This window comes from Aureobasidium pullulans (assembly GCF_000721785.1).
Source record: "Aureobasidium pullulans EXF-150 unplaced genomic scaffold scaffold_12, whole genome shotgun sequence".
NCBI lineage: Eukaryota > Fungi > Ascomycota > Dothideomycetes > Dothideales > Saccotheciaceae > Aureobasidium > Aureobasidium pullulans.
The window spans coordinates 280,790-299,610 of NW_021941032.1; the positions used below are offsets into that span (position 1 = coordinate 280,790).

Genomic DNA, 18,821 nt, shown 5'->3' on the forward strand with positions numbered 1-18,821 from the left:
AGAGAGACCTGTAAACATGTAGCTTGTAATCAGATGTCTCCCCTTCTATATCGCGTCTTTGCTGAACCACTCCTGTTCGACTCAGATATGTTGCAGGTGACCTCTCACACTCTGCACAAATCCACCATGCTAGATTTGCTTGTATTTCTTACATTACTCTAGTGTTCACTTCTCACGCTAGGCTCTTCTTTTGTACGTTTCTCCTCTGGATGACTTTGGTCCTCAGACTATAATGCCAGGCCCCTCCTACTACCTTTCGAGAGTCACCACAAGCACCGTGTAAGACTTGTCATGACGAGCTTCCATGAATACCAAGAACCGCATCCAAAACTCTTGTGTATCGATGCCCTTGCGGTATAATCAAACCAATAATCTCGCGAAAGAAGCGATCTTCAACTCCAATGACGCAAAACACACATAACTCTTGCCTATACGTTATAGTCTCCAAAATAACGAGTACAGCCCGCGCTCCCTTTCCCATACGCGTACAGCTCTCTTGTTTTTCTATATCTCGGTTTTACTCTACCGTCATGTCAAATACCCAATCAAACCAACTACGGCAACCAGAAGACAGCACCATTAGTAAGAAGAATCGATATCTCGCTCCATCCAAAATCTACCCCAGCAGCACAACACATTGGCGCTACTGTGTTCTCTTGACTCTCATGATACACACTTCAAACCCAAAAACTCGCTATGAGCCCGATGACGCATCTCAACCACAAGGCCATTGGAGTGGGACTACTAGTGACGGGTATAAAGCGCGGTTGAGAAGGGATGCGGGTGTCAAAGAGGGTTTCCAATATTCTGGGTAAGGGAAGTGGTTTTGAGCATGTGTACGGGATAGGATTGAGGTTTTGTAGTTTGGCTGTTTGGATAGTGCTGAAATCAGAGAATGAGATCAGAGGACAAGCAAGCTGGTGAGCAGAGTCACCGCTAAAGTCAGTAGCCAAGGTGTAGAAAGCATAATGCTTCCATTCTTATCTTTGGAATCCTCGTTGTTTCCATCACCGCCATCTCCGTCCCCTCCAGAACTAGTGTTATTTCCTTGGGATGTGGTGGAGTTGAATATCTCACCCATATACATAGTCCCATTACCTCCAAAGAAGTTCCTCGCTACATCTGGTGGCCCAGCAGTGATGTTTCTACCTCCAGTGACAGAAGATGGATGCTCGGTGGACCCACCAACACATTCCATACTCCCCCAAGTAGCATCGTACGCTTTGTCCCAAACAGCAGATTGATCGACATACATCCCAGCCGTATAGAAGAACCTACAATCCGCTGCTTCGTAAATATGTTGCAACGGTGTTTCTGATTCATCTCCTTCGCGGATGTTATTTCGGAAATTCAAACTGGCTTGGACGAACAGCGAGCTTCCAGCAGCAGCGCGGGAAAGTGCTTGTGTGGTTGATTCGATAACGTTGTTGCCGAATTTGGCGATGAAGCCGAGTTGGTCTGTGAGTGGAGCGGTGGAGATGATGGTCGTGATGATACTGTATAAGACGAACATGCCTTGGACTTGGCTGCCCTTGACGCCGCCGACGCCCTGCATGGGTCCGGCTTGTGGTCTTCCTCCTGCTACCACGGACCAGATACCCATCTGAGAGGACATGAATTCGCTGAATATGGCGCAGGTCGATGCGCATGTACCGTCGTGTAAGAGGACTATGCTTTCGCCCATGAAAGGTTGGGATTGTGAGGTGGCTGATCCGTTCTCTGCGTAGCCGGATATAGGTATTGTTGTTGCAGATATGTCCGTTAGATTGAAGCGATTGAGAGATGTAAAGTTTCCTCCGTAATTTTCATGTGGACCGAAAAAGTCTTGCCAGGAGGTGAATGCCTCATTCTCTACAGTCAAAGGCTCGCGATAGTTGAAACTGTTCAGGACCACACCGTCAGCACCAGATTTGGCCAGATCTGGGTAAGCAGCACGGAGCTGGGCTATATTGTCGCTTGCAAGCCGTCCAGTAAAATCGTGCAACTCGTTTGCGCGGTAATTGCCTGCACCATACGGGGCCTCTCGTGGAAACAGTTGGCGGAACAGGTCGTAAGCCAGAAAGATGGAACCACCACCGTTACCACGAAGATCAATAACAAGGCTTGTTCGATCGTCGTTACTGGCCATCTCCAAGAAGTCACGTACAACATCCTCAAACTCCGTCTCAGAAGTTGTCGAGAAACTCGATATAGCGAGAATCGCAAGGTAATCGTATGTCTCAGAGAAGTAGCCCGCAACACTATTATCGGAGGAGTTGATAACAAGGTTTGGATAGGCTGGATGAGGTGGTGAATTGTCGGCTGGCGATGACGGGTCAGAGGGTACTTCCTGTGTTTCGTTGACTAGTGTGGCTGTCTGAGTCAAAACCGTCTCCGTAAGGTTCTGAGTGCAAAATCTATCAAAGAAACTTGCACCATCAGTCAGTCCCTCCAGTGTCTTGTTAGCCAGAAACTGTGCTCTAGTCATCACGTCCCGATTGGTGTTGTTGGCGAAGGCGAGGTTAGTTTTGTTGCCTTGGAAGAACCTAGACACAGCAAAGTGGCTTGTCTCGACACCCTGATATGCTAGGGTTGGGACGTTCAAAAACAATGCATTGTAGTTTGCATCAGGGTCTTGAGATCGGCCATTCTGGGACGCATAGCTGTTCAGCCAGCTCAGGACGTCTTCGCCATTGATCTGTGTAAGAGGTGAAGGAGTGTAATCGAACTGGTCGAGATTGACCAGAGCAGCTACGTCGCTGTATGCATAGACGTCAGGAAGATCGTTGTTATCGGTCGTGACCTGGGTGAACAATGGGTTAGCTGCAATCCCCATACTCCCGATTCGAGGTCATCAAGACTGGGACCCGACCCACCGATATCAATGAGAAATAATCTGCAACCTCATCCCTCAACTCCTCGCTCTGCACCCTGCTGAACACAAAGACGTCCAGAATGTCGGGCACGTACGCCAGATGACCATCATATGCCGATGAGAAGAGCTTGAAGACATCCATCTGGAAGTCGAACTCATTATCATAAGAATCATCTTCAAGCAAGGATGTAAGTTTATCCACGCCGGCTAGCAGATCGACCCCAGGATATATGCGACCGACGACGGGATCTTTGAGGTACTCGAGATCGCTTTGGAATTCAAGGAAGACTCGCAGGCCAGATAGTTGAAGTAGATTGCCAGCCTTCGCAAGCGGTACTGAGCGTAAGCATGCAAGCGTTAGATCGGCTGGGAAGAATGTGGTATTCTTGTCGGTCGCTATGGCACTAAGTCGAGCACATGGCTCCGTGGGCGAGCTGTCTTGAGTAAACACTGTAGCCGTGGCCAGGCCCAACGCCATGATGGCTGCTTTCAACGACATGGTGGAGTTTTGACACCCGCTGTTCTCGAAAGGAATTATACCTTTCGATAGGTGAATCACAGGAGCATTGGGTGGAAAGGACAAGGAGAAAGTGGATGAACATCAAGATTGAAAATAGAAGGATGCTGTCTGTGCCCAGACCTCCGTGTTTACTCGTGTCTTGGTCCCAAGAAGTAGATGCCGTCAGATCAAGGCATCCTTCCTAGTGTGGAGCCGGAATTTATGTCAACGGCATGTCGTCTCGATGTTCAACGCGGCCCGGTCTCTGGATGTACTCATTCACTACACACCGAGGATCGATATGCTCTGATGTCGCTGAAGAGCACAACAGACGCGACGCGACGTGTTCAGAGTCCAATGCTGTCCCGAGATCCGATCTGAAACCGAGTCAGTACCTTGAATCTCATACGGCCGAAACATGCGGCACAGTACTTGAAGGAAGCCACAGCAATTTGGTCCTGGCATCGATGATGTTCGAGGATGAACTTGTTAATCTGCCCCTCATCCGTCTGTTGATCACGTGACTCGAGCTTCTTCAGACAGCGGCGGCTCATACTTCAAGTCCTTCCTTCAGCTGAATCGATGTTTGACCTGCTTCAAACCTCATGGTCAACCAAGAACAATTCCAGCCATGGAGCTCTACGGCGACACGCGTCGAGTATGTATAGTCGATGACTGTTGTCATCGAAAAGGTGGGTTTGATAACCTTCACCGATTCAGAAATTCGAGTATGAATCCTTCAGCATCGTTAAGGCGTGACATCAAAGGAGTTGTGGAACCCTTAACGAAGCCAGATGAGTTTGGCTCTTGCGTAAAGAAGCTTTGGTGTGTCGGAATCTACGTCTTAACACGCCCACAATCTTTCGGTGGTCAATAGCAGTGCTTTCATCGTCTGTCCATCAGGATCGTTGCGAATTTATCACATTCGGCCACAATTACACACCACAATGCAGTCCAGTAATCGCGCAGTCGCGATATGTCCGGCGCACATAACTCCAGAGCCGACCATGCTGATCGTCAAACAACACTTCCAAGGCTCCGAGAGCGACTTTACCTGCTTTCGCGCGGACCGAGTGTCTTGTTTGAGATCATCGGAGACCGAAAAAGCAGCAGTCGTCGACGCAAACTCGTGGACTCTGCCACAGACACGCCTCTATTTGAGCTTCGCAGGCGATATTTCAACTTCAAGGAACAATGGTGTCTCGAGTTTCCTGAGGATGTCAGTGACCAATCCCACTCTCCCCAATTCTCATTGGCTATGAAGTGGAAGGGGTGGTCCAATTTTGACATCACGATGGATAACATGGCGTCGTCTAATGTTGAACGCGTTGTCCTAGAAGTGCGAGCGAGGACTGTCCGACATACAACTTACGATATCTCCCTGAATGGTCAGAAAATCGTAGAGGCGCGTAAGATTCCTGGAGAAGAGGCGCCAGGAGTGACTGCTAGGATTCGCAACAATCCGGCTTGGGAACTCGACGTTGGTGCAGGTGTAGATACGTCATTGGTATGTTTTTATGCGAAGCGTGTGCATTCGGGCGTGAGTCGTGTTGTGCTGACCGAATTGATTGCAGGCCTCCATCATTGCCGTCATGTTGACAGATCTGAACCCTGCGAATATCTGGACCAGAACATCCTTAAACCACACAAGAGAATATCTCTTTAGTCTGCAATATGTGTCAAGTGTAACATAACAAGTGTATCATGGAACCTTGATACAAGCAGATGTAGGAGCAGGGTGGCCCAAACAGCATGGTGTTAGCAACGACACGTTAGCAACGCTCAATCTAACCAGTAACGCTGTGGTGATTAAGCTTGAGGGCTATGCCATGACAGTAAGAGTTGGCGATCATGTTCGGGGATCGAAAATGTACATAAGATATATGTGACTTTAAGATCTGATAACCATGACTAAATACACTGCTGAAACACCGAAACGAGTCCAAATTCGAACATACATTTGGCTGACTAATTTCGCAAAGTATCGATCGGAGTCCTGTAGCCTCTGCAACCTCTTGAGATAGCTTGCGATTGATAGATCGAGGTCTGATCTTGGAAAGACGATTATCCGAAAAGTTTGTCCAAGGCCTTCTCGAAGTAGGTGCTGCGGAAAATGTGTTAGCGTCTCCTCCAAAGGCAATAGACAATGCACTTACTCTTGTGCAGTTGAGGGCACGAAAGAAGCCTGGTACTCTTCAATCTCTTCGACTTCACCTCGAAGATCGACCTGCGTGGCAGGGGTCCACTTTGTCTTCTTGATAAACTTCCATCCGACGAACAAGACAGGGAAGAGGCCAATCATGAAGTAACTGAAGATGAAGGTAGGAACATCCCACTTGCCAGGCAGGAAAACGGTGTATCCGCCGACGAAGGCCATGACCGTGCAACCGACAAAGCCATACCAAGCGAGGTAAGGTTGACCCCAACCCTTGAAAGGAAGGGTGTTGCGGTCAAAGCCTTGGGCGTCGCAAGCACGCTTCCAGCAGATGAAAGTCATACACATGACGGCGTAGTTGATCAATTGAGAAGCGGTAACCAGGTTGATGAACCACTTGAGCACTGTAGCGGCGTTCGAGCTGACCTGCAAGAAAGCAAGCAAAGCGATACAGAGCACAACAATGGTGCAGTAGATGGGGACACCACGGCGAGTGGTGCGAGTGAGAATCTTGGGTGCTTTACCCTCAAGCGCAAGTCCATAGAGCGAACGAGAGGCGCAGTAGACATAACTGTTACCAGCTGAAAAGGCACTAGCCAGGACCATGGCGTTAACGATGTGAGGAAGGACACTGATGCGAAGACGGTCCATGGCCACCACGTAAGGCGAGGCTGCTGCACCAGGAAGGCCGGCAGTCGTTGCTGCGATGAGCTCCTTGTCGTTGTAAGGGACCAAGATACCAACGCAGAGAGAGCCGAGCATGAAGAAAGTGGTCAGACGGTAGAATACAGCCTTGAAAGCCTTGGGCATGACAACACGAGGATTCTCGGCTTCACCAGCAGCCATACTGACGTAATCGGGTCCAGCGATGGTGAAAGAGGCTTGGATCAGACATTGAAGGAAGCCGAGGAAGTAGCCAAGATTGCCGCCGTAGTAGAGTGGTGCGAAAGCGCCCTGGAGAAGAGGCATGGTTAGCAAATCTCTGTCAAGAACTTATGATCAATGCGGGGTTTACATACAGGGTTGTTCCAGTATCTGAAACCAAACCTGTCGCCGAGTGGGTTACCGCCCAGCATGACGATGAACGTGAAAATGATGAGACCTAATGGTGCTGTTAGGAAATGTCCAGCAAGAATGCTGCAAGATGAAAACTAACCAATGATCAGCAAGACCTTTCCGAGTGCTGCCCAGAACTCTGTCTCGCCATACCACTCGACAGTGAGAACGTTGATCAGACTGTCCTGTCATTAGCTGCTGACTGTGTACTTATCATTGGATACACCTACGCGTAGAGCACGATCACAATAGCAATGATGCCTCCAGCTGGGACAATATCACTCCAATAGTGGATGACAACATTGCAAGCAGTAACTTCGAATGGTACCTGAAAGACATTAGACCAATGCTCGAGAAGAGTCTTGCCGTTCTACATGCCAAAATCGCCTCGAAGACAAAGAAGTTCCAGCCAGCGGCGAATCCCATGGCTTCATCCATGTACCGACTGGCGAATCTGATGAATGGAGAAGAGATGGGTAGATAGGTGACCATTTCAGCAGTGCCTGGAGTCACGAGATCAGCAACGGTACATAATTGGCGCTTTGGCATGCTGCGTTGGGCCGGTAGGTGTCGCTAGGGTATGCCGAGACATGACAAAACTGCACAAGCTGGACAGAGCAGGGATGGAAGAATTCGTACTTATGGTGACTGCAAGGATGAACGAGCACCTGCATTTCGTATTAAATCAATTCTTGACTGTACATGATTTGACTTGCAAAGGCTAAAGTCGTTGCTGAACAGCCATGCTTCGCATTTTTGAAATTAGTTACAGGGAGTTGATTCGGACTTACCAGATACTGAATGCCAGGAAAAGACTGGCAGGTCCGCCATTGAGCAGACCGTTTCCGATGGAGACGTAAAGAGCAGTACCAATGGTACCTTTTCGTAAGTAGTCAGCCTCACTCGTTCTTTGTCGATGAGAGATGGGAACATCCATTACCTCCAATGCCGATAAGCTGGATGTGACGCGACTTTAAGCGACGGTGGGTTCCATCTTTGGCCAGTGAGATCGAGTCCACGGATCCTCCGGATTCTCCTCCATATTCGGGCAAGCTGATCGTTTCATTGTATGTTTCGACGCCTGCTTTCGAGGAATGGCGGACTTTGACGGTGTCGCTACTGCCTGTAGGTTCGATGCTGGACGAGTGGATCGCGTCGTGCGACGTAGAGGACCTCATCCTTTCAGCTGAAAACGGACTTAATTCCGGATGTCCTTCGACAGATGTCCGCTCGATATTTGGTGGCTGGTGGCTTGTAAGGCTCTGAACCCTTGGGGCGTTTAATGGATTTGTTTGAGGAGTAGGCAGAAAAACTCAGGCACAAACTCCATGGAACGATGGGAATGATGCAGGGAGGAGAAGTGTTGTAATTATCAAGAAAACCGGCCTGGAATGACTCGCCAAGTTTACCAAGGCTTGGGAAAGATATCAAGACGATAGCAATTGGAAAGAAGGTTGACCTTCACGGGCGCAGTCCAATGGTGAGATAAAGAGGCTTGAGAGGTCTGAGGACAAGGTGACAAGGCTTTTTTCCCTCCAAATCAATTGCCGCAACAAGGTTTCAACCCGCCGGTGACCGCACTTGCAAACCGAGGTAAACGTGAGAAGCCGAAGTGGGAGTTGTTTTTCGAGTTCTCAACGCGTCGAGACCGCACTAGAACGAATCTTATCTTGCGAACTGCTCCGCCTCTCTCCAGGTTTTTGGAGAGTCTACGAGTGCCAAGACTGTGGTACAGAGTCAGACGTTTCTCACCATGCTTGAGGAAATGACAAGTGCGAACGGCGTTCGTGATATTCTGGAGCTACGTATAAGCGCTGTATATGTCTTTACTGTAGTAAGTAAACCCTGCAAATGATCAAGAAGCGCTTGGCCACGTCTCTTCTTGCTTGCTTGTCTTATCAAGACGTGGAGACAAGCTACAGCGAACGGACCTTCTCGTTTCCCCAGCCAAGGACTCGGGACTGTCATGACGAGCTCCTCCGATGAACATGTTTGCATTTTTCGAATTTCCGAAAGATGCAGGGCAAATGTGGGCTAATGGAGAATCATTTACGTGCCTGTCGATCTTGGATTTCTCGCGTGGTGCAGGCAGTGTCAGCGCATGAGGGCTGCGACGCATTTACAGTCCGTTCGAGCAGTGATGGGTAGTCATCCTGCCTGGCCTGCCGCTCTTCTGCTTGCTTTGGCCCTTTGTCGTTCCCGAGCCTTCACCTCCTCCCAGTTGCTCAAAATCCATTCACGCACCGAGGGCTTTACCTCATCAGCTTCGTTGATAGCTTGGGCAAAACGGGCTTGATTCTCGTCATTCATCTCCGGCTCGTCGCACATGTAGGGCCTACCATCCTTGAAAGCCACGAACCTCTTAAGAGCTCTGACAACCTCGTTCAATCTCTTTGCTTCGAGCTGGGCGAGCGGCATGAGGACCGTGGTTCTGATGATGTCCCAAGCGTGATCGTCTGCATTGTCGAGGAGAACCTTCGCGCGACGTGTGTTGAACTCGTCTTCCTTGCCGAAGAAGGCTAAGGCCGCCCGAGTGAGAGAGTCTCTGGTTTCGATTTTATCGTCGTCAACGTCAGGGAGACTGGGCAAATACTCCAAGACGAATCGGCGAAACATTGGGCGTTTCTCCATGCGGCCTCGCATCTCCGAGCTATCTTTTCTCTTCTCGACCAGCTTGCGATTGAACAGTCTCGATTTTGTTGCCCATTCGAAGAGTCCTTGCACAGAGTCGAATCCTTGGTCAAACTTGTGCTTGTCGAGCTCCATGAATTGCACGACAAGAGCGAGGTCCTTGCTCAGGAACACCTGGCTGGCAGACCAGTTTCGAGCTTCTTGTTCTTTGATACGTACAAAGAAACCGTCATTCTTCATCGTGAAACCGTAGCCGTAGTTGAATGTGCCGAGGATAGAACTAAGATCCCCATGGCCAAGCAGGAAAAGTGTCCATTGAAGATCGCCGGGGAGACAGCGCTGCACATCAACCTGAGCGAAGACCTTGGACCTTGTTGTCGCATCGTTTAGCGGGATGGCGAAGCAGTATGTTGGGTTGTTTTCTTTGCAGCGTTCTGCTCCTAGATCAATGGCTACTTGCTGAGCGGGAAAAGGAGTCGAAGAGGGCAGTTCGATAAGGAGGTCGACGTCTCCATAATCCGCCTTTTCAGGGGCTTCGGACATGGGGACGACATTGGGATAGCGCCTGGACAAGACCTTGAGAGCTGCATGCTTGACCTTTTCGTAAATTTGTGGTTCCATGCGCGGAACATTCAGATCCGGGAAAGCGTGGCCGCCCATGTTGGTTCAACACAAGAAGGGAGATGTTGCGCGTGGAGTAGGAAAAGGTGTGTGGTCTTCGAGTATAACATGAAGATAGAATTGAGAGATTGACAAAAGTAGGACAGCTTACGGTGTGAAAGCGAGGGGGTTGGGGTGAAAGTGACAGCTCAGTTGATGAGGTCACAGGAGCTGAAGATGAGTAGTCGAACACTCGTTCAGCGTTCTGAACAATGAGGTGTTGTCTGCAATGCCTACCTGGTGAACAACACAACACGGCGAGACATGTATATCATCGAGGCATAATTGCATGTGAAGCGGCAGAGAAGTGGAACAAGCGGAGCGGTTGTGACAACACGAGCTGCAGCACTTTGCCCCACGAGCAAACTGAACTGAGTACGTCAGGGCCTTGGCGCGTGCTTTGATCTTGCTACTCGTTCTTTCCGGCCTGCCGAACAATAACTCCACCACCTGACGAAGGCGAGAGATTGTGCTGGCATATCAATAGGCGCATACTGAGCCGTATCCTAATTCCGCAGAGCATCTTCTACACCCCGGCGCTCCGAACTCGTATTATTCTGCTTGCGAAACGCCAGCTTCCAAGTCCAGCAGCAGAGGCAGCACCTGGACCTTCTCAAGGACGCACATTCCTATTACCGCCAGTGAATCTCACCGCATCGCACCTTCCCTTACAGTGCTCAGCGCAGCTACTAAACAATCATGGATGTAAGTCACAGAATTTCAACACATGCGAAACCACATGCAACCATCCCGCGCCCGTCCCTTGTCTCAATTCATTCCACTTCAGTAGCACAGCTTGCGTCTGTTGCATAGCAGAAGCTCACCTCCTTGATTGCATTCATCATGTCATCCCCTCCTCCACGGAAAGACTCGGTGTTCAGTCACAAATCACTGACCATTCGCCAACAGCTCGGCCATGACATGCTGGTCGACTCGGACTATGACGAGAAGCAGCAAGATGTAGCAATCATCTCACCCGAAGACGACTCGATGGAGGAGCCTGCCGTTCAGGAGCCTCGTGCCGACGACTATGCTGCCATGCGCGCTCGCTTCATGCCTGAGGACCCCGACCTCGAAATCGAATCCGAAACAACCTTCACATGGGACATTAAAGATTGGCGTACAATGGCGCGCAGAAACCACAGCCCGACCTTCTACACTGGCGATCACCCCTGGAAAGTCCTCTTCTTCCCTGCCGGCAACAACGCAAACGAGTCAGTCAGCTTCTACCTCGAACAAGGCTACAGCGAAGAGGACAAGCCCCCGACAGACTGGTATGCCTGCGCTCGCTTCATGCTGGTCTTGTGGAACCCGAACGACCCTTCCATCTACCTACACCACGAGGCACAACATCGCTTCAACCAAGAGGAGGGTGATTGGGGCTTTACACGCTTCGCCGAGAAGAACAGAGTGTTTGCTACCCGTTTTGACGACAAGGACCGCCCTTTGGTGGAAAACGATTCTGCAAAATTGACGGCCTATGTACGAGTGCTCAAAGATCCGACCGGAGTCCTCTGGCACAACTTTGTCAAGTGAGTTCAGCTTCGTCCCCTCTATCGTTGTTTTCCTTGCCCAGCGTCACATCTTCTTTGACCTTCCACGATCTCTCAACTCTATCTCAACAACCGTCTTTCCAGCCGCATGCAGCCGCCCGACAGACTATGAGATGCGCACATTCATACAAGCCCAGCCAGCGACCTGCTTGTTCAACGATCTCTGTCATTGGCTTGAGAAATATTTTGCATTCTCGTTTTTTCACCGGCACGATCTCCTACTTTCCGCATCAGAGTTGCGTTACTTCATCTATGTTCAGCCTGCTGACCGTATCCTAGCTACGATTCCAAGAAAGAGACCGGCATGGTGGGTCTACGCAACCAGGGCGCCACTTGCTATTTGAACTCATTGCTACAATCTCTCTTCTTTACAAATGCTTTCCGCAAGGTATGTCAACTGTGGTACATACTGAGATCGTGTGTTGATAGATCGTCTAGGCTGTATACCAAATACCCACCGAGAACGAAACAGACGCACGGAATAGCAGCGCATGGGCCCTGCAACGTCTGTTCTACAAGCTACAAACAGATCCTGTGGCAGTCTCAACCATGGAGCTCACCCAGTCTTTCGGTTGGGAGTCTCGCCAGGTCTTCGAGCAGCAGGATGTCCAAGAACTTTCTCGCATTCTGATGGACAAGTTGGAAGAGAAGATGAAGGGTACCGAAGCTGCAAACGTGCTTGCCGACATGTTCGTCGGCAAGATGAAGACTTATCTCCGCTGCATCGACGTCGACTACGAGAGTTCTCGTGTCGAAGACTTCTGGGATCTACAACTCAACGTCAGCGGCTGCAAAACTCTCGACGACAGTTTCCGCGATTACATTCAGGTCGAGACCCTGGAGGGTGACAACAAGTACGCAGCTGAAGGCTATGGATTGCAAGACGCAAAGAAGGGCGTCATCTTCGAGAGCTTCCCACAAGTCCTGCATCTCCAACTCAAGCGCTTTGAGTACGACTTTGTGAGAGACGCCATGGTTAAGGTCAACGATCGCTACGAGTTCCCCGAGATTTGGGACGCTTCGCCTTATCTTTCCGAAACAGCCGACCGCTCAGAGCCTTACATCTACCGTCTCCATGGCGTGCTCGTACACAGTGGTGACATGAACGCTGGCCATTACTATGCTTTCCTGAAGCCCACGAAGGACAGCCCATTCTTCAAGTTCGATGACGATCGCGTCACTCGTGCTACACCCAGAGAAGCCATGGATGAGAACTTTGGTGGCGATTACGCTCCTACTGGACCTAACGGCGCCACAAAGATGCAGAACCCCTTCACTCGTCAATGGTCGACCAAGCGTTCCATGAGCGCTTACATGCTTGTCTACATCCGTGAAAGCCGCATTGACCAAATCCTGGGAGATAGCGATAGCATTCAACCCCCAACTCATCTACCCGGCCGCCTTGCCGAAGAGCGCGCTGCACTGGAACGTAAGCGTAAGGAGCGCGAAGAAGCCCACCTATACATGAATGTCCAAGTCGCAACAGAAAGCAATTTCCGCTCATACCAAGGCTTTGATCTGGTTGACTGGAAATCGACAGATCAGGAAGAGGCTGTTGCTCCCAAAGTCATGCGATGCAAGAAGGCTATGACCCTCAGCGAATTCAACGAACAGGTTGCAGGTGAGATTGGAACTGATGCTGATCTCATCCGTCCCTGGGTCATGGTAAACCGTCAGAATGGTACTGTCAGACCTGACCACCCTCTTAACTACGCAACCATGACACTTGAAGAAGCCAATGCAAAGTTCTCTACCAGAGCAGCATCATTCCGTCTCTTCATCGAACAGACCACTCGTGGCGAGGATGGAAAGCCTGTTTGGGATACCAACGTCACACCATCATCACCTCCCGCTCAGGAGCAGAAGCCTATCATTGTATTCCTCAAGCAATTCGACCACGAAACTCAGACCCTCAAGGGTGTAGGCCATACTTACATGCTCCAAAGTCAGAAGGTTCAAGATCTTGCAGAACCGATTCTGAAGCTCATGGGATGGGAAGCTGGCACATCACTGAAGCTCTTCGAAGAGATTAAGCAGAACTTCATCGACGTCATGAAGCCCAAGCAGACTTTAGGGCAGTCTGAGATTCAAGACGGTGACATTGTCTGCTTCCAGAAGGTCATGTCCCCAGAGGAGTTGCAAGCTTTCCAACAGAACCATCCCTCTGCTTACATTGACGCCATCTCCTTCTACGACTATCTCTTGAACCGCATTCGCGTATTCTTCGGACCCCGTCCCGGAGCACCACAGAGCATTCCTCTTGAACAGGGATCAGAAGAGTTTGAGGTCTTCCTCTCAAGAAAGGATAGCTACGACACATTGGCAGCCAAGACAGCCCAACACCTTTCTGCGATATCGAAGACCGAAGTCGACCCAACCCATCTTCGATTCACTACTGTCAACGCACAAAGTGGCAAGCCTCGTGGTCCGGTCAAGCGTACTCCCACAACCACAGTCCACACCATCCTCGCTGGAGTTGGTGCCGGCGGATATGGCAATGGCTACGGTTACAGCAACCAGTCCCCCGATACCTTGTACTATGAAGTTCTGGAGATGAGCTTATCGGACCTCGAACAACGCAAGACTGTCAAGGTTACATGGCTGCCCGAAGGTGTTACCAAGGAGGAGACTTACGACTGTCTTGTCCCGAAGATCGGACTCTTCGAAGACGTTCTTCCTGTTCTGCAGAGAAAGGCAAAGCTACCAGACGAGATTATCGAACAGATTCGCTTCTATGAAGCCCATTCTGGCAAAGTGTATAAGAACCTCGGCTTGGAAACACCTGTTTCAACACTGAATGAGTTCATGCAAGTCTACGCAGAGCGTCTACCAGAGGAAGAACGAGAGGCCGAGAAGGACACACTTTCTCTGATCGGATGCTTCCATTACGACAAAGAGCCTGCCAAGCCGCACGGTGTGCCTTTCATCTTCAACGTCAAGGATGTGAGTTGTGATAAAGGTGTAGCGGTATGAGAATGTAGAAGCTGACAAGGACAAACAGGGCGAGATATTCAAGGAGACCAAGGAAAGACTATCGAAGCGCACAGGCATCAAGGGCAAGCAATTTGAGAAGATCAAGTTTGCAGTCATCCCAAGCGGGAGCTACTCAAGACCTAGACCCATTGAAGATGGTGAGTCATGAACATTTCGGGATTGTGAGTATTCGCTGACTCTATCTACAGATGACATCCTCTCGGAAATGTTCGGCGACGGCGACCAGCTCGGCCTGGATCACGTCAACAAGGCGCGCAATGCATGGCTCAAGTACGAGAGCTTGAACATCCGATAGATGAAGAAGAATTGAGGTACAGGAGTTTCCAAGGCCAGCATTGTAAGCATGCAGTCCCATGAGGGAAATGCAACAAGCACGAATGTGTGCAGAAGGGTGGTACACGAACAGCAGCTATGATTGGAGAAGTTAGATTGCTTGGTTTGACAGAGACAACCAGGCTTTCGGCTTCCTGCCAAAGGTTAGCGCAAGGAAAAGGATACAGTGACAACCTTGATGGTCGTGTTGATGAAAGACACGAATAAGTAGACATGAGAGAATGCAAACATGATTAAGCAAGTACACAAGAGTTGCATACACGTAGTATAACTTTGTGCTGACGGGAACAAAGTCCGATATGCGGCAGGATCGGGGGAGAGATTCTTGGCAAGGGCTGCAATCAATGATGACGAATCGAGGAAGCTCGAGCGGCGGTCGATATGAATGCTGATGGAATGAGAGGGACACTCTTTGACGGATAGTATACAGAGCAATAGAGGCTTGATAGACGATATAATTGCAGCGGATTTGTCATTTGTGACAGATCGTCTCCCCCTTGCCTTCTTGTAGTGGGTCTCTAGCGGATGCTATTGTGCCAGGTCGGGGCGAAGAATGCTGGAGCACTTCGCCTTCAACGTTTCACTTGCTCTGAGCATGTGCAGTCTTGGACAAGAGTAAGACAATTCTCCATATCTTTGACGACTCTATCCAAGCACAAGACAAGACAATTGCACAAACGGGATCAATCTCATCACCAACACTCTCGCAGCCCCCTCTTCTTCCAACACAGCGCCATGGTCGGAACAAGCGCCGCCAACATGTCGCTGCCAGAGCGATCAGCATCGACCAGAGCCAGCGTATTGACCGACGGTATGGAGAAGCCATTACTGGATAACCGCACATACCGTGTGGTGCGACTACCGAACGACCTCGAGGCGCTGTTGATCCACGACCCGGACACGGACAAGGCGAGTGCGGCTATGGATGTCAACATTGGCAGTTTCAGTGATGCCGACGACATGCCTGGTATGGCGCACGCCGTCGAGCATTTGCTCTTCATGGGAACTGAAAAGGTGCGTCAACAAGTACAATGAGCTGCGAGAGAGTGAGACGTGGGCTGAGACAACCGTGACTGCAGTTTCCCGTCGAGAACGAATACAACCAGTACCTGCAACGCTATGGAGGTTACTCGAACGCTTTTACCGCCTCATGCGACACAAACTACTACTTTGAGCTTTCGGCTTCGGCCACGTCGACCAGCCAGCAGTCGTCGCTCAGCAGCAAGGAGAACCTCCCCATTGAGAAGTCGCAAGCCCCGCTCTTCGGCGCCCTCGATCGCTTTGCCCAATTCTTCATCCATCCGCTATTCTTAGAAGACACGCTAGACCGTGAGCTGCGTGCCGTCGACTCGGAGAACAAGAAGAACCTGCAGGCCGACAACTGGCGCCTACACCAATTGAACAAGAGTCTGTCCAACAAGAAACACCCTTTCAACAAGTTTTCTACCGGCAACTACAAGGTCTTGCACGATGACCCTATCGCCCGTGGTGTCAAGATCCGCGACTCTTTCATCAACTTCTACCGCGCAAACTACTCGGCAAACCGCATGAAGCTTGCTGTCCTGGGTCGTGAGAACCTCGACGAGCTCGAGTCATGGGTCACTGAACTCTTCTCGGATGTACCCAACCAAAATCTGCCCAAGCTACGCTGGGATGATGTACCTGCCATGACAGAGGCCGAATTGGGCACACAGATCTTCGTGAAGCCTGTTATGGACATGCGTCTGCTTGACATGCACTTTGTCTACGCCGACGAGGAGGAATTGTGGGAGTCTCAGCCTGCCAAGTATCTGAGCCATCTCATCGGCCACGAAGGTCCCGGCTCCATTCTAGCTTATATCAAGGCAAAGGGTTGGGCCAACGGTCTCGGCGCTGGCCCCATGAACATCTGCCCTGGCACTTCCCACTTCTCCATCTCCATCCGTCTTACCGAAGACGGTCTCAAGAACTACCAAGAAGTCATCAAGGCTGTCTTCCAATATCTTTCCATGGTCAAGGAGCACCCACCGCAAGAGTGGATTGTCGATGAGATGGCCAAGCTTGCAGAGGTCGACTTCCGTTTCCGTCAAAAGATCCCCGCGAGTCGCACTGTCAGCGCTTTGAGTGGTGTCATGCAAAAGTCTTTCCCGCGCGACAAGTTGTTGAGCGCTCAGTCGTTGATCTGGAAGTTCGACTCGGATGCCATCAAGCGCGGTATCGACTTCCTCCGACCCGACAATTTCCGTATCACCCTTGTTTCTCAAGACTATCCTGGAAACTGGGATCAGAAGGAGAAATGGTACGGTACTGAATACAAGTACGAGAAGATGCCTGCCGAGTTCATGAAGGATTTGGAGACTGCCAGCAAAGCCACATCATCACAGCGTCCTTCGGAACTGCACATGCCCGCCAAGAACGAGTTTGTGCCTTCGCGTCTCGATGTAGAGGTCAAGGAAGTGGATAAGCCCGCACTTACGCCCAAGCTGATTCGCAACGATGCCAATGTCCGTACATGGTGGAAGAAGGATGACCAGTTTTGGGCACCCAAGGCAAATGTCAAGGTCTTTTTCAGATCACCTCTAGTTAGCATGTCTGCTCTCACTGCTGTCACTACCCAGCTGTACAAGGATCTGGTCGAGGATTCGCTGACCGAGTACTCTTACGATGCCGAGCTTGCTGGTCTCGAGTACGATCTTCAAAACCACGCTCAAGGCTTCGATGTCACTATCAGTGGTTACAACGACAAGATGGCTGTCCTTCTTGAAAAGGTCTTGATTGGCATGCGCGATCTTGATGTCAAGGATGACCGCTTCGAGATCGTCAAGGACCGTACTCTCAGAGGCTGGCGCAACTTTGGCTACCAACAGCCATTCCACCAGATTGGTACCTACAGCAGATGGCTGGTTGCCGAAAAGGGTTTCATTGTTGACCAATTGCTTGAGGAGCTTGATCAGGTCACCGCCGACGACATCCGCAAGTTCTATCCTCAAGTCCTTCACCAGATGCATATTGAGGTTCTCGCTCATGGCAACCTTTATCGCGAAGATGCTCTCAAGATGACCGATTTGGTCGAGTCTATTCTGAAGCCCAAGCAACTACCCGCTGGCCAGTGGCCTCTCCGTCGTTCCATCATCCCACCTCAGGGCAGCAACTTCGTCTACGAGCGTACGCTCAAGGATCCCGAGAACGTCAACCACTGTATCGACTACCAACTGTTTACCGGTTTGCTTACTGACCGCGCCAATCGTGCCAAGCTCCTCCTCTTTGCTCAAATGTCTGAAGAGGCCTGCTTCGACACTCTTCGCTCCAAGGAACAGCTTGGCTATGTCGTTCAATCTGTGCCGCTGATGCTTACTGCTGTCTCCGGTTGGCGCGTGCTGATCCAGTCTGAGAGATCCCCCGAATACCTGGAGAAGCGCATTGACGTCTTTTTGAACACATTCGGCGACAACTTGAAGAACAGCATGAAGGACGAAGAGTTCGAGTCTCACAAGACAGCTCTCATCAACAAGCGCTTGGAGAAGATGAAGAACCTCAACCAGGAGAGTGGCCGTTTCTGGCACCACGTCACCAGTGAGGCCTTTGACTTCGAACTTGGTATGCCTCCCTTCCATTTACCTCATCCATAATTACTGACCGCATCAACAGTGTACCGCGATGTCGAGCACATCGAGCCCATTACCAAGCAAGACATGGTTGACTTCTTCAACACTCACATCGATCCTGCTTCCAAGACGCGCGCCAAGATTGCCACTCATCTGCTCGCCCAGGCAAAGTCCTCGGACGCGGACAGCATCAAGTCTCCATCAGACCAGACCGCCGAGCCTCAAGGCGTCAGAGATGAGACTTCCAGCGCAACGAGCTCCGAACGCAGAGTCGAGGAACAGAAGAAGGAGGTCGGCACTGCCATCAAAATCGAGGATGTCAGAAGCTTCAAGGCCAGCATGCCTCTGTCTGAGGCCATGAGACCCGTCAAGGATTTGGCCGAGTTTGAAGACCTGGGTTCCAAGCTCTAGATATGTTTTCACTGACGGAGGTCATTTTGCATTAGTGGATTTTCTATGGTATCAGGGCGTGGGTTTACGACATGGTTGCATGAAAGGTGGG

General features: G+C 50.5%; 6 protein-coding genes across 6 annotated transcripts; 3 read left to right on the top strand and 3 right to left on the bottom strand.

The window, feature by feature from the left end:
* Positions 1-901: 901 nt before the first annotated feature.
* Positions 902-3,353, bottom strand: M438DRAFT_356468 (uncharacterized protein; the record flags this gene model as incomplete). Its single annotated transcript, XM_029907102.1, has 2 exons — positions 902-2,782; positions 2,856-3,353. The coding sequence occupies 2 exons, from the start codon at positions 3,351-3,353 to the stop codon at positions 902-904; spliced, it is 2,379 nt and encodes a 792-aa protein (XP_029759251.1).
* A 719-nt stretch (positions 3,354-4,072) lies between these two features.
* M438DRAFT_346717 (uncharacterized protein) lies at positions 4,073-5,214 on the top strand. The gene is made up of 2 exons (XM_029905742.1): positions 4,073-4,860; positions 4,928-5,214. Exons 1-2 carry the CDS (start codon positions 4,330-4,332, stop codon positions 5,045-5,047), a joined length of 651 nt encoding a protein of 216 aa, XP_029759252.1. The 5' UTR covers positions 4,073-4,329; the 3' UTR covers positions 5,048-5,214.
* A 43-nt stretch (positions 5,215-5,257) lies between these two features.
* M438DRAFT_366455 (amino acid permease) lies at positions 5,258-8,138 on the bottom strand. The gene is made up of 9 exons (XM_029907879.1): positions 7,505-8,138; positions 7,356-7,443; positions 7,204-7,232; positions 6,943-7,067; positions 6,795-6,892; positions 6,665-6,744; positions 6,528-6,610; positions 5,510-6,462; positions 5,258-5,457 (listed from the first exon to the last, which is right to left on the bottom strand). The coding sequence occupies exons 1-9, from the start codon at positions 7,740-7,742 to the stop codon at positions 5,418-5,420; spliced, it is 1,734 nt and encodes a 577-aa protein (XP_029759253.1). The 5' UTR covers positions 7,743-8,138; the 3' UTR covers positions 5,258-5,417.
* A 271-nt stretch (positions 8,139-8,409) lies between these two features.
* On the bottom strand, positions 8,410-10,105 carry M438DRAFT_346719 (uncharacterized protein). Its single transcript, XM_029905743.1, has one exon. The coding sequence runs from the start codon at positions 9,853-9,855 to the stop codon at positions 8,713-8,715; it is 1,143 nt and encodes a 380-aa protein (XP_029759254.1). The 5' UTR covers positions 9,856-10,105; the 3' UTR covers positions 8,410-8,712.
* A 174-nt stretch (positions 10,106-10,279) lies between these two features.
* M438DRAFT_40813 (cysteine proteinase) lies at positions 10,280-14,979 on the top strand. Its single transcript, XM_029909938.1, has 6 exons — positions 10,280-10,560; positions 10,765-11,387; positions 11,688-11,796; positions 11,847-14,351; positions 14,410-14,539; positions 14,591-14,979. The coding sequence occupies exons 1-6, from the start codon at positions 10,555-10,557 to the stop codon at positions 14,695-14,697; spliced, it is 3,480 nt and encodes a 1,159-aa protein (XP_029759255.1). The 5' UTR covers positions 10,280-10,554; the 3' UTR covers positions 14,698-14,979.
* Positions 14,980-15,494: 515 nt separating this feature from the next.
* M438DRAFT_336412 (a-pheromone processing metallopeptidase Ste23) lies at positions 15,495-18,730 on the top strand (the record flags this gene model as incomplete). The annotated part of the gene is made up of 3 exons (XM_029903885.1): positions 15,495-15,749; positions 15,815-18,311; positions 18,363-18,730. 3 exons carry the CDS (start codon positions 15,495-15,497, stop codon positions 18,728-18,730), a joined length of 3,120 nt encoding a protein of 1,039 aa, XP_029759256.1.
* Between the last annotated feature and the right edge of the window lie 91 nt (positions 18,731-18,821).

Excerpts from the sequence above, each read along its gene's own strand:
- M438DRAFT_346717 (XM_029905742.1), top strand. The coding sequence starts at position 4,330 with ATGTCCGGCGCACATAACTCCAGAGCCGACCATGCTGATCGTCAAACA. Across the intron at positions 4,861-4,927 it reads CAGGTGTAGATACGTCATTG|GCCTCCATCATTGCCGTCAT; the intron begins GTATGTTTTTAT and ends AATTGATTGCAG.
- M438DRAFT_40813 (XM_029909938.1), top strand. Across the intron at positions 11,797-11,846 it reads TTACAAATGCTTTCCGCAAG|GCTGTATACCAAATACCCAC; the intron begins GTATGTCAACTG and ends TAGATCGTCTAG. Across the intron at positions 14,352-14,409 it reads TCATCTTCAACGTCAAGGAT|GGCGAGATATTCAAGGAGAC; the intron begins GTGAGTTGTGAT and ends AAGGACAAACAG.
- M438DRAFT_366455 (XM_029907879.1), bottom strand. The coding sequence starts at position 7,742 with ATGAGGTCCTCTACGTCGCACGACGCGATCCACTCGTCCAGCATCGAA. Across the intron at positions 7,444-7,504 it reads CCAGCTTATCGGCATTGGAG|GTACCATTGGTACTGCTCTT; the intron begins GTAATGGATGTT and ends ACTTACGAAAAG. Across the intron at positions 6,611-6,664 it reads AAAGGTCTTGCTGATCATTG|GTCTCATCATTTTCACGTTC; the intron begins GTTAGTTTTCAT and ends CAGCACCATTAG.
- M438DRAFT_346719 (XM_029905743.1), bottom strand. The coding sequence starts at position 9,855 with ATGGGCGGCCACGCTTTCCCGGATCTGAATGTTCCGCGCATGGAACCA.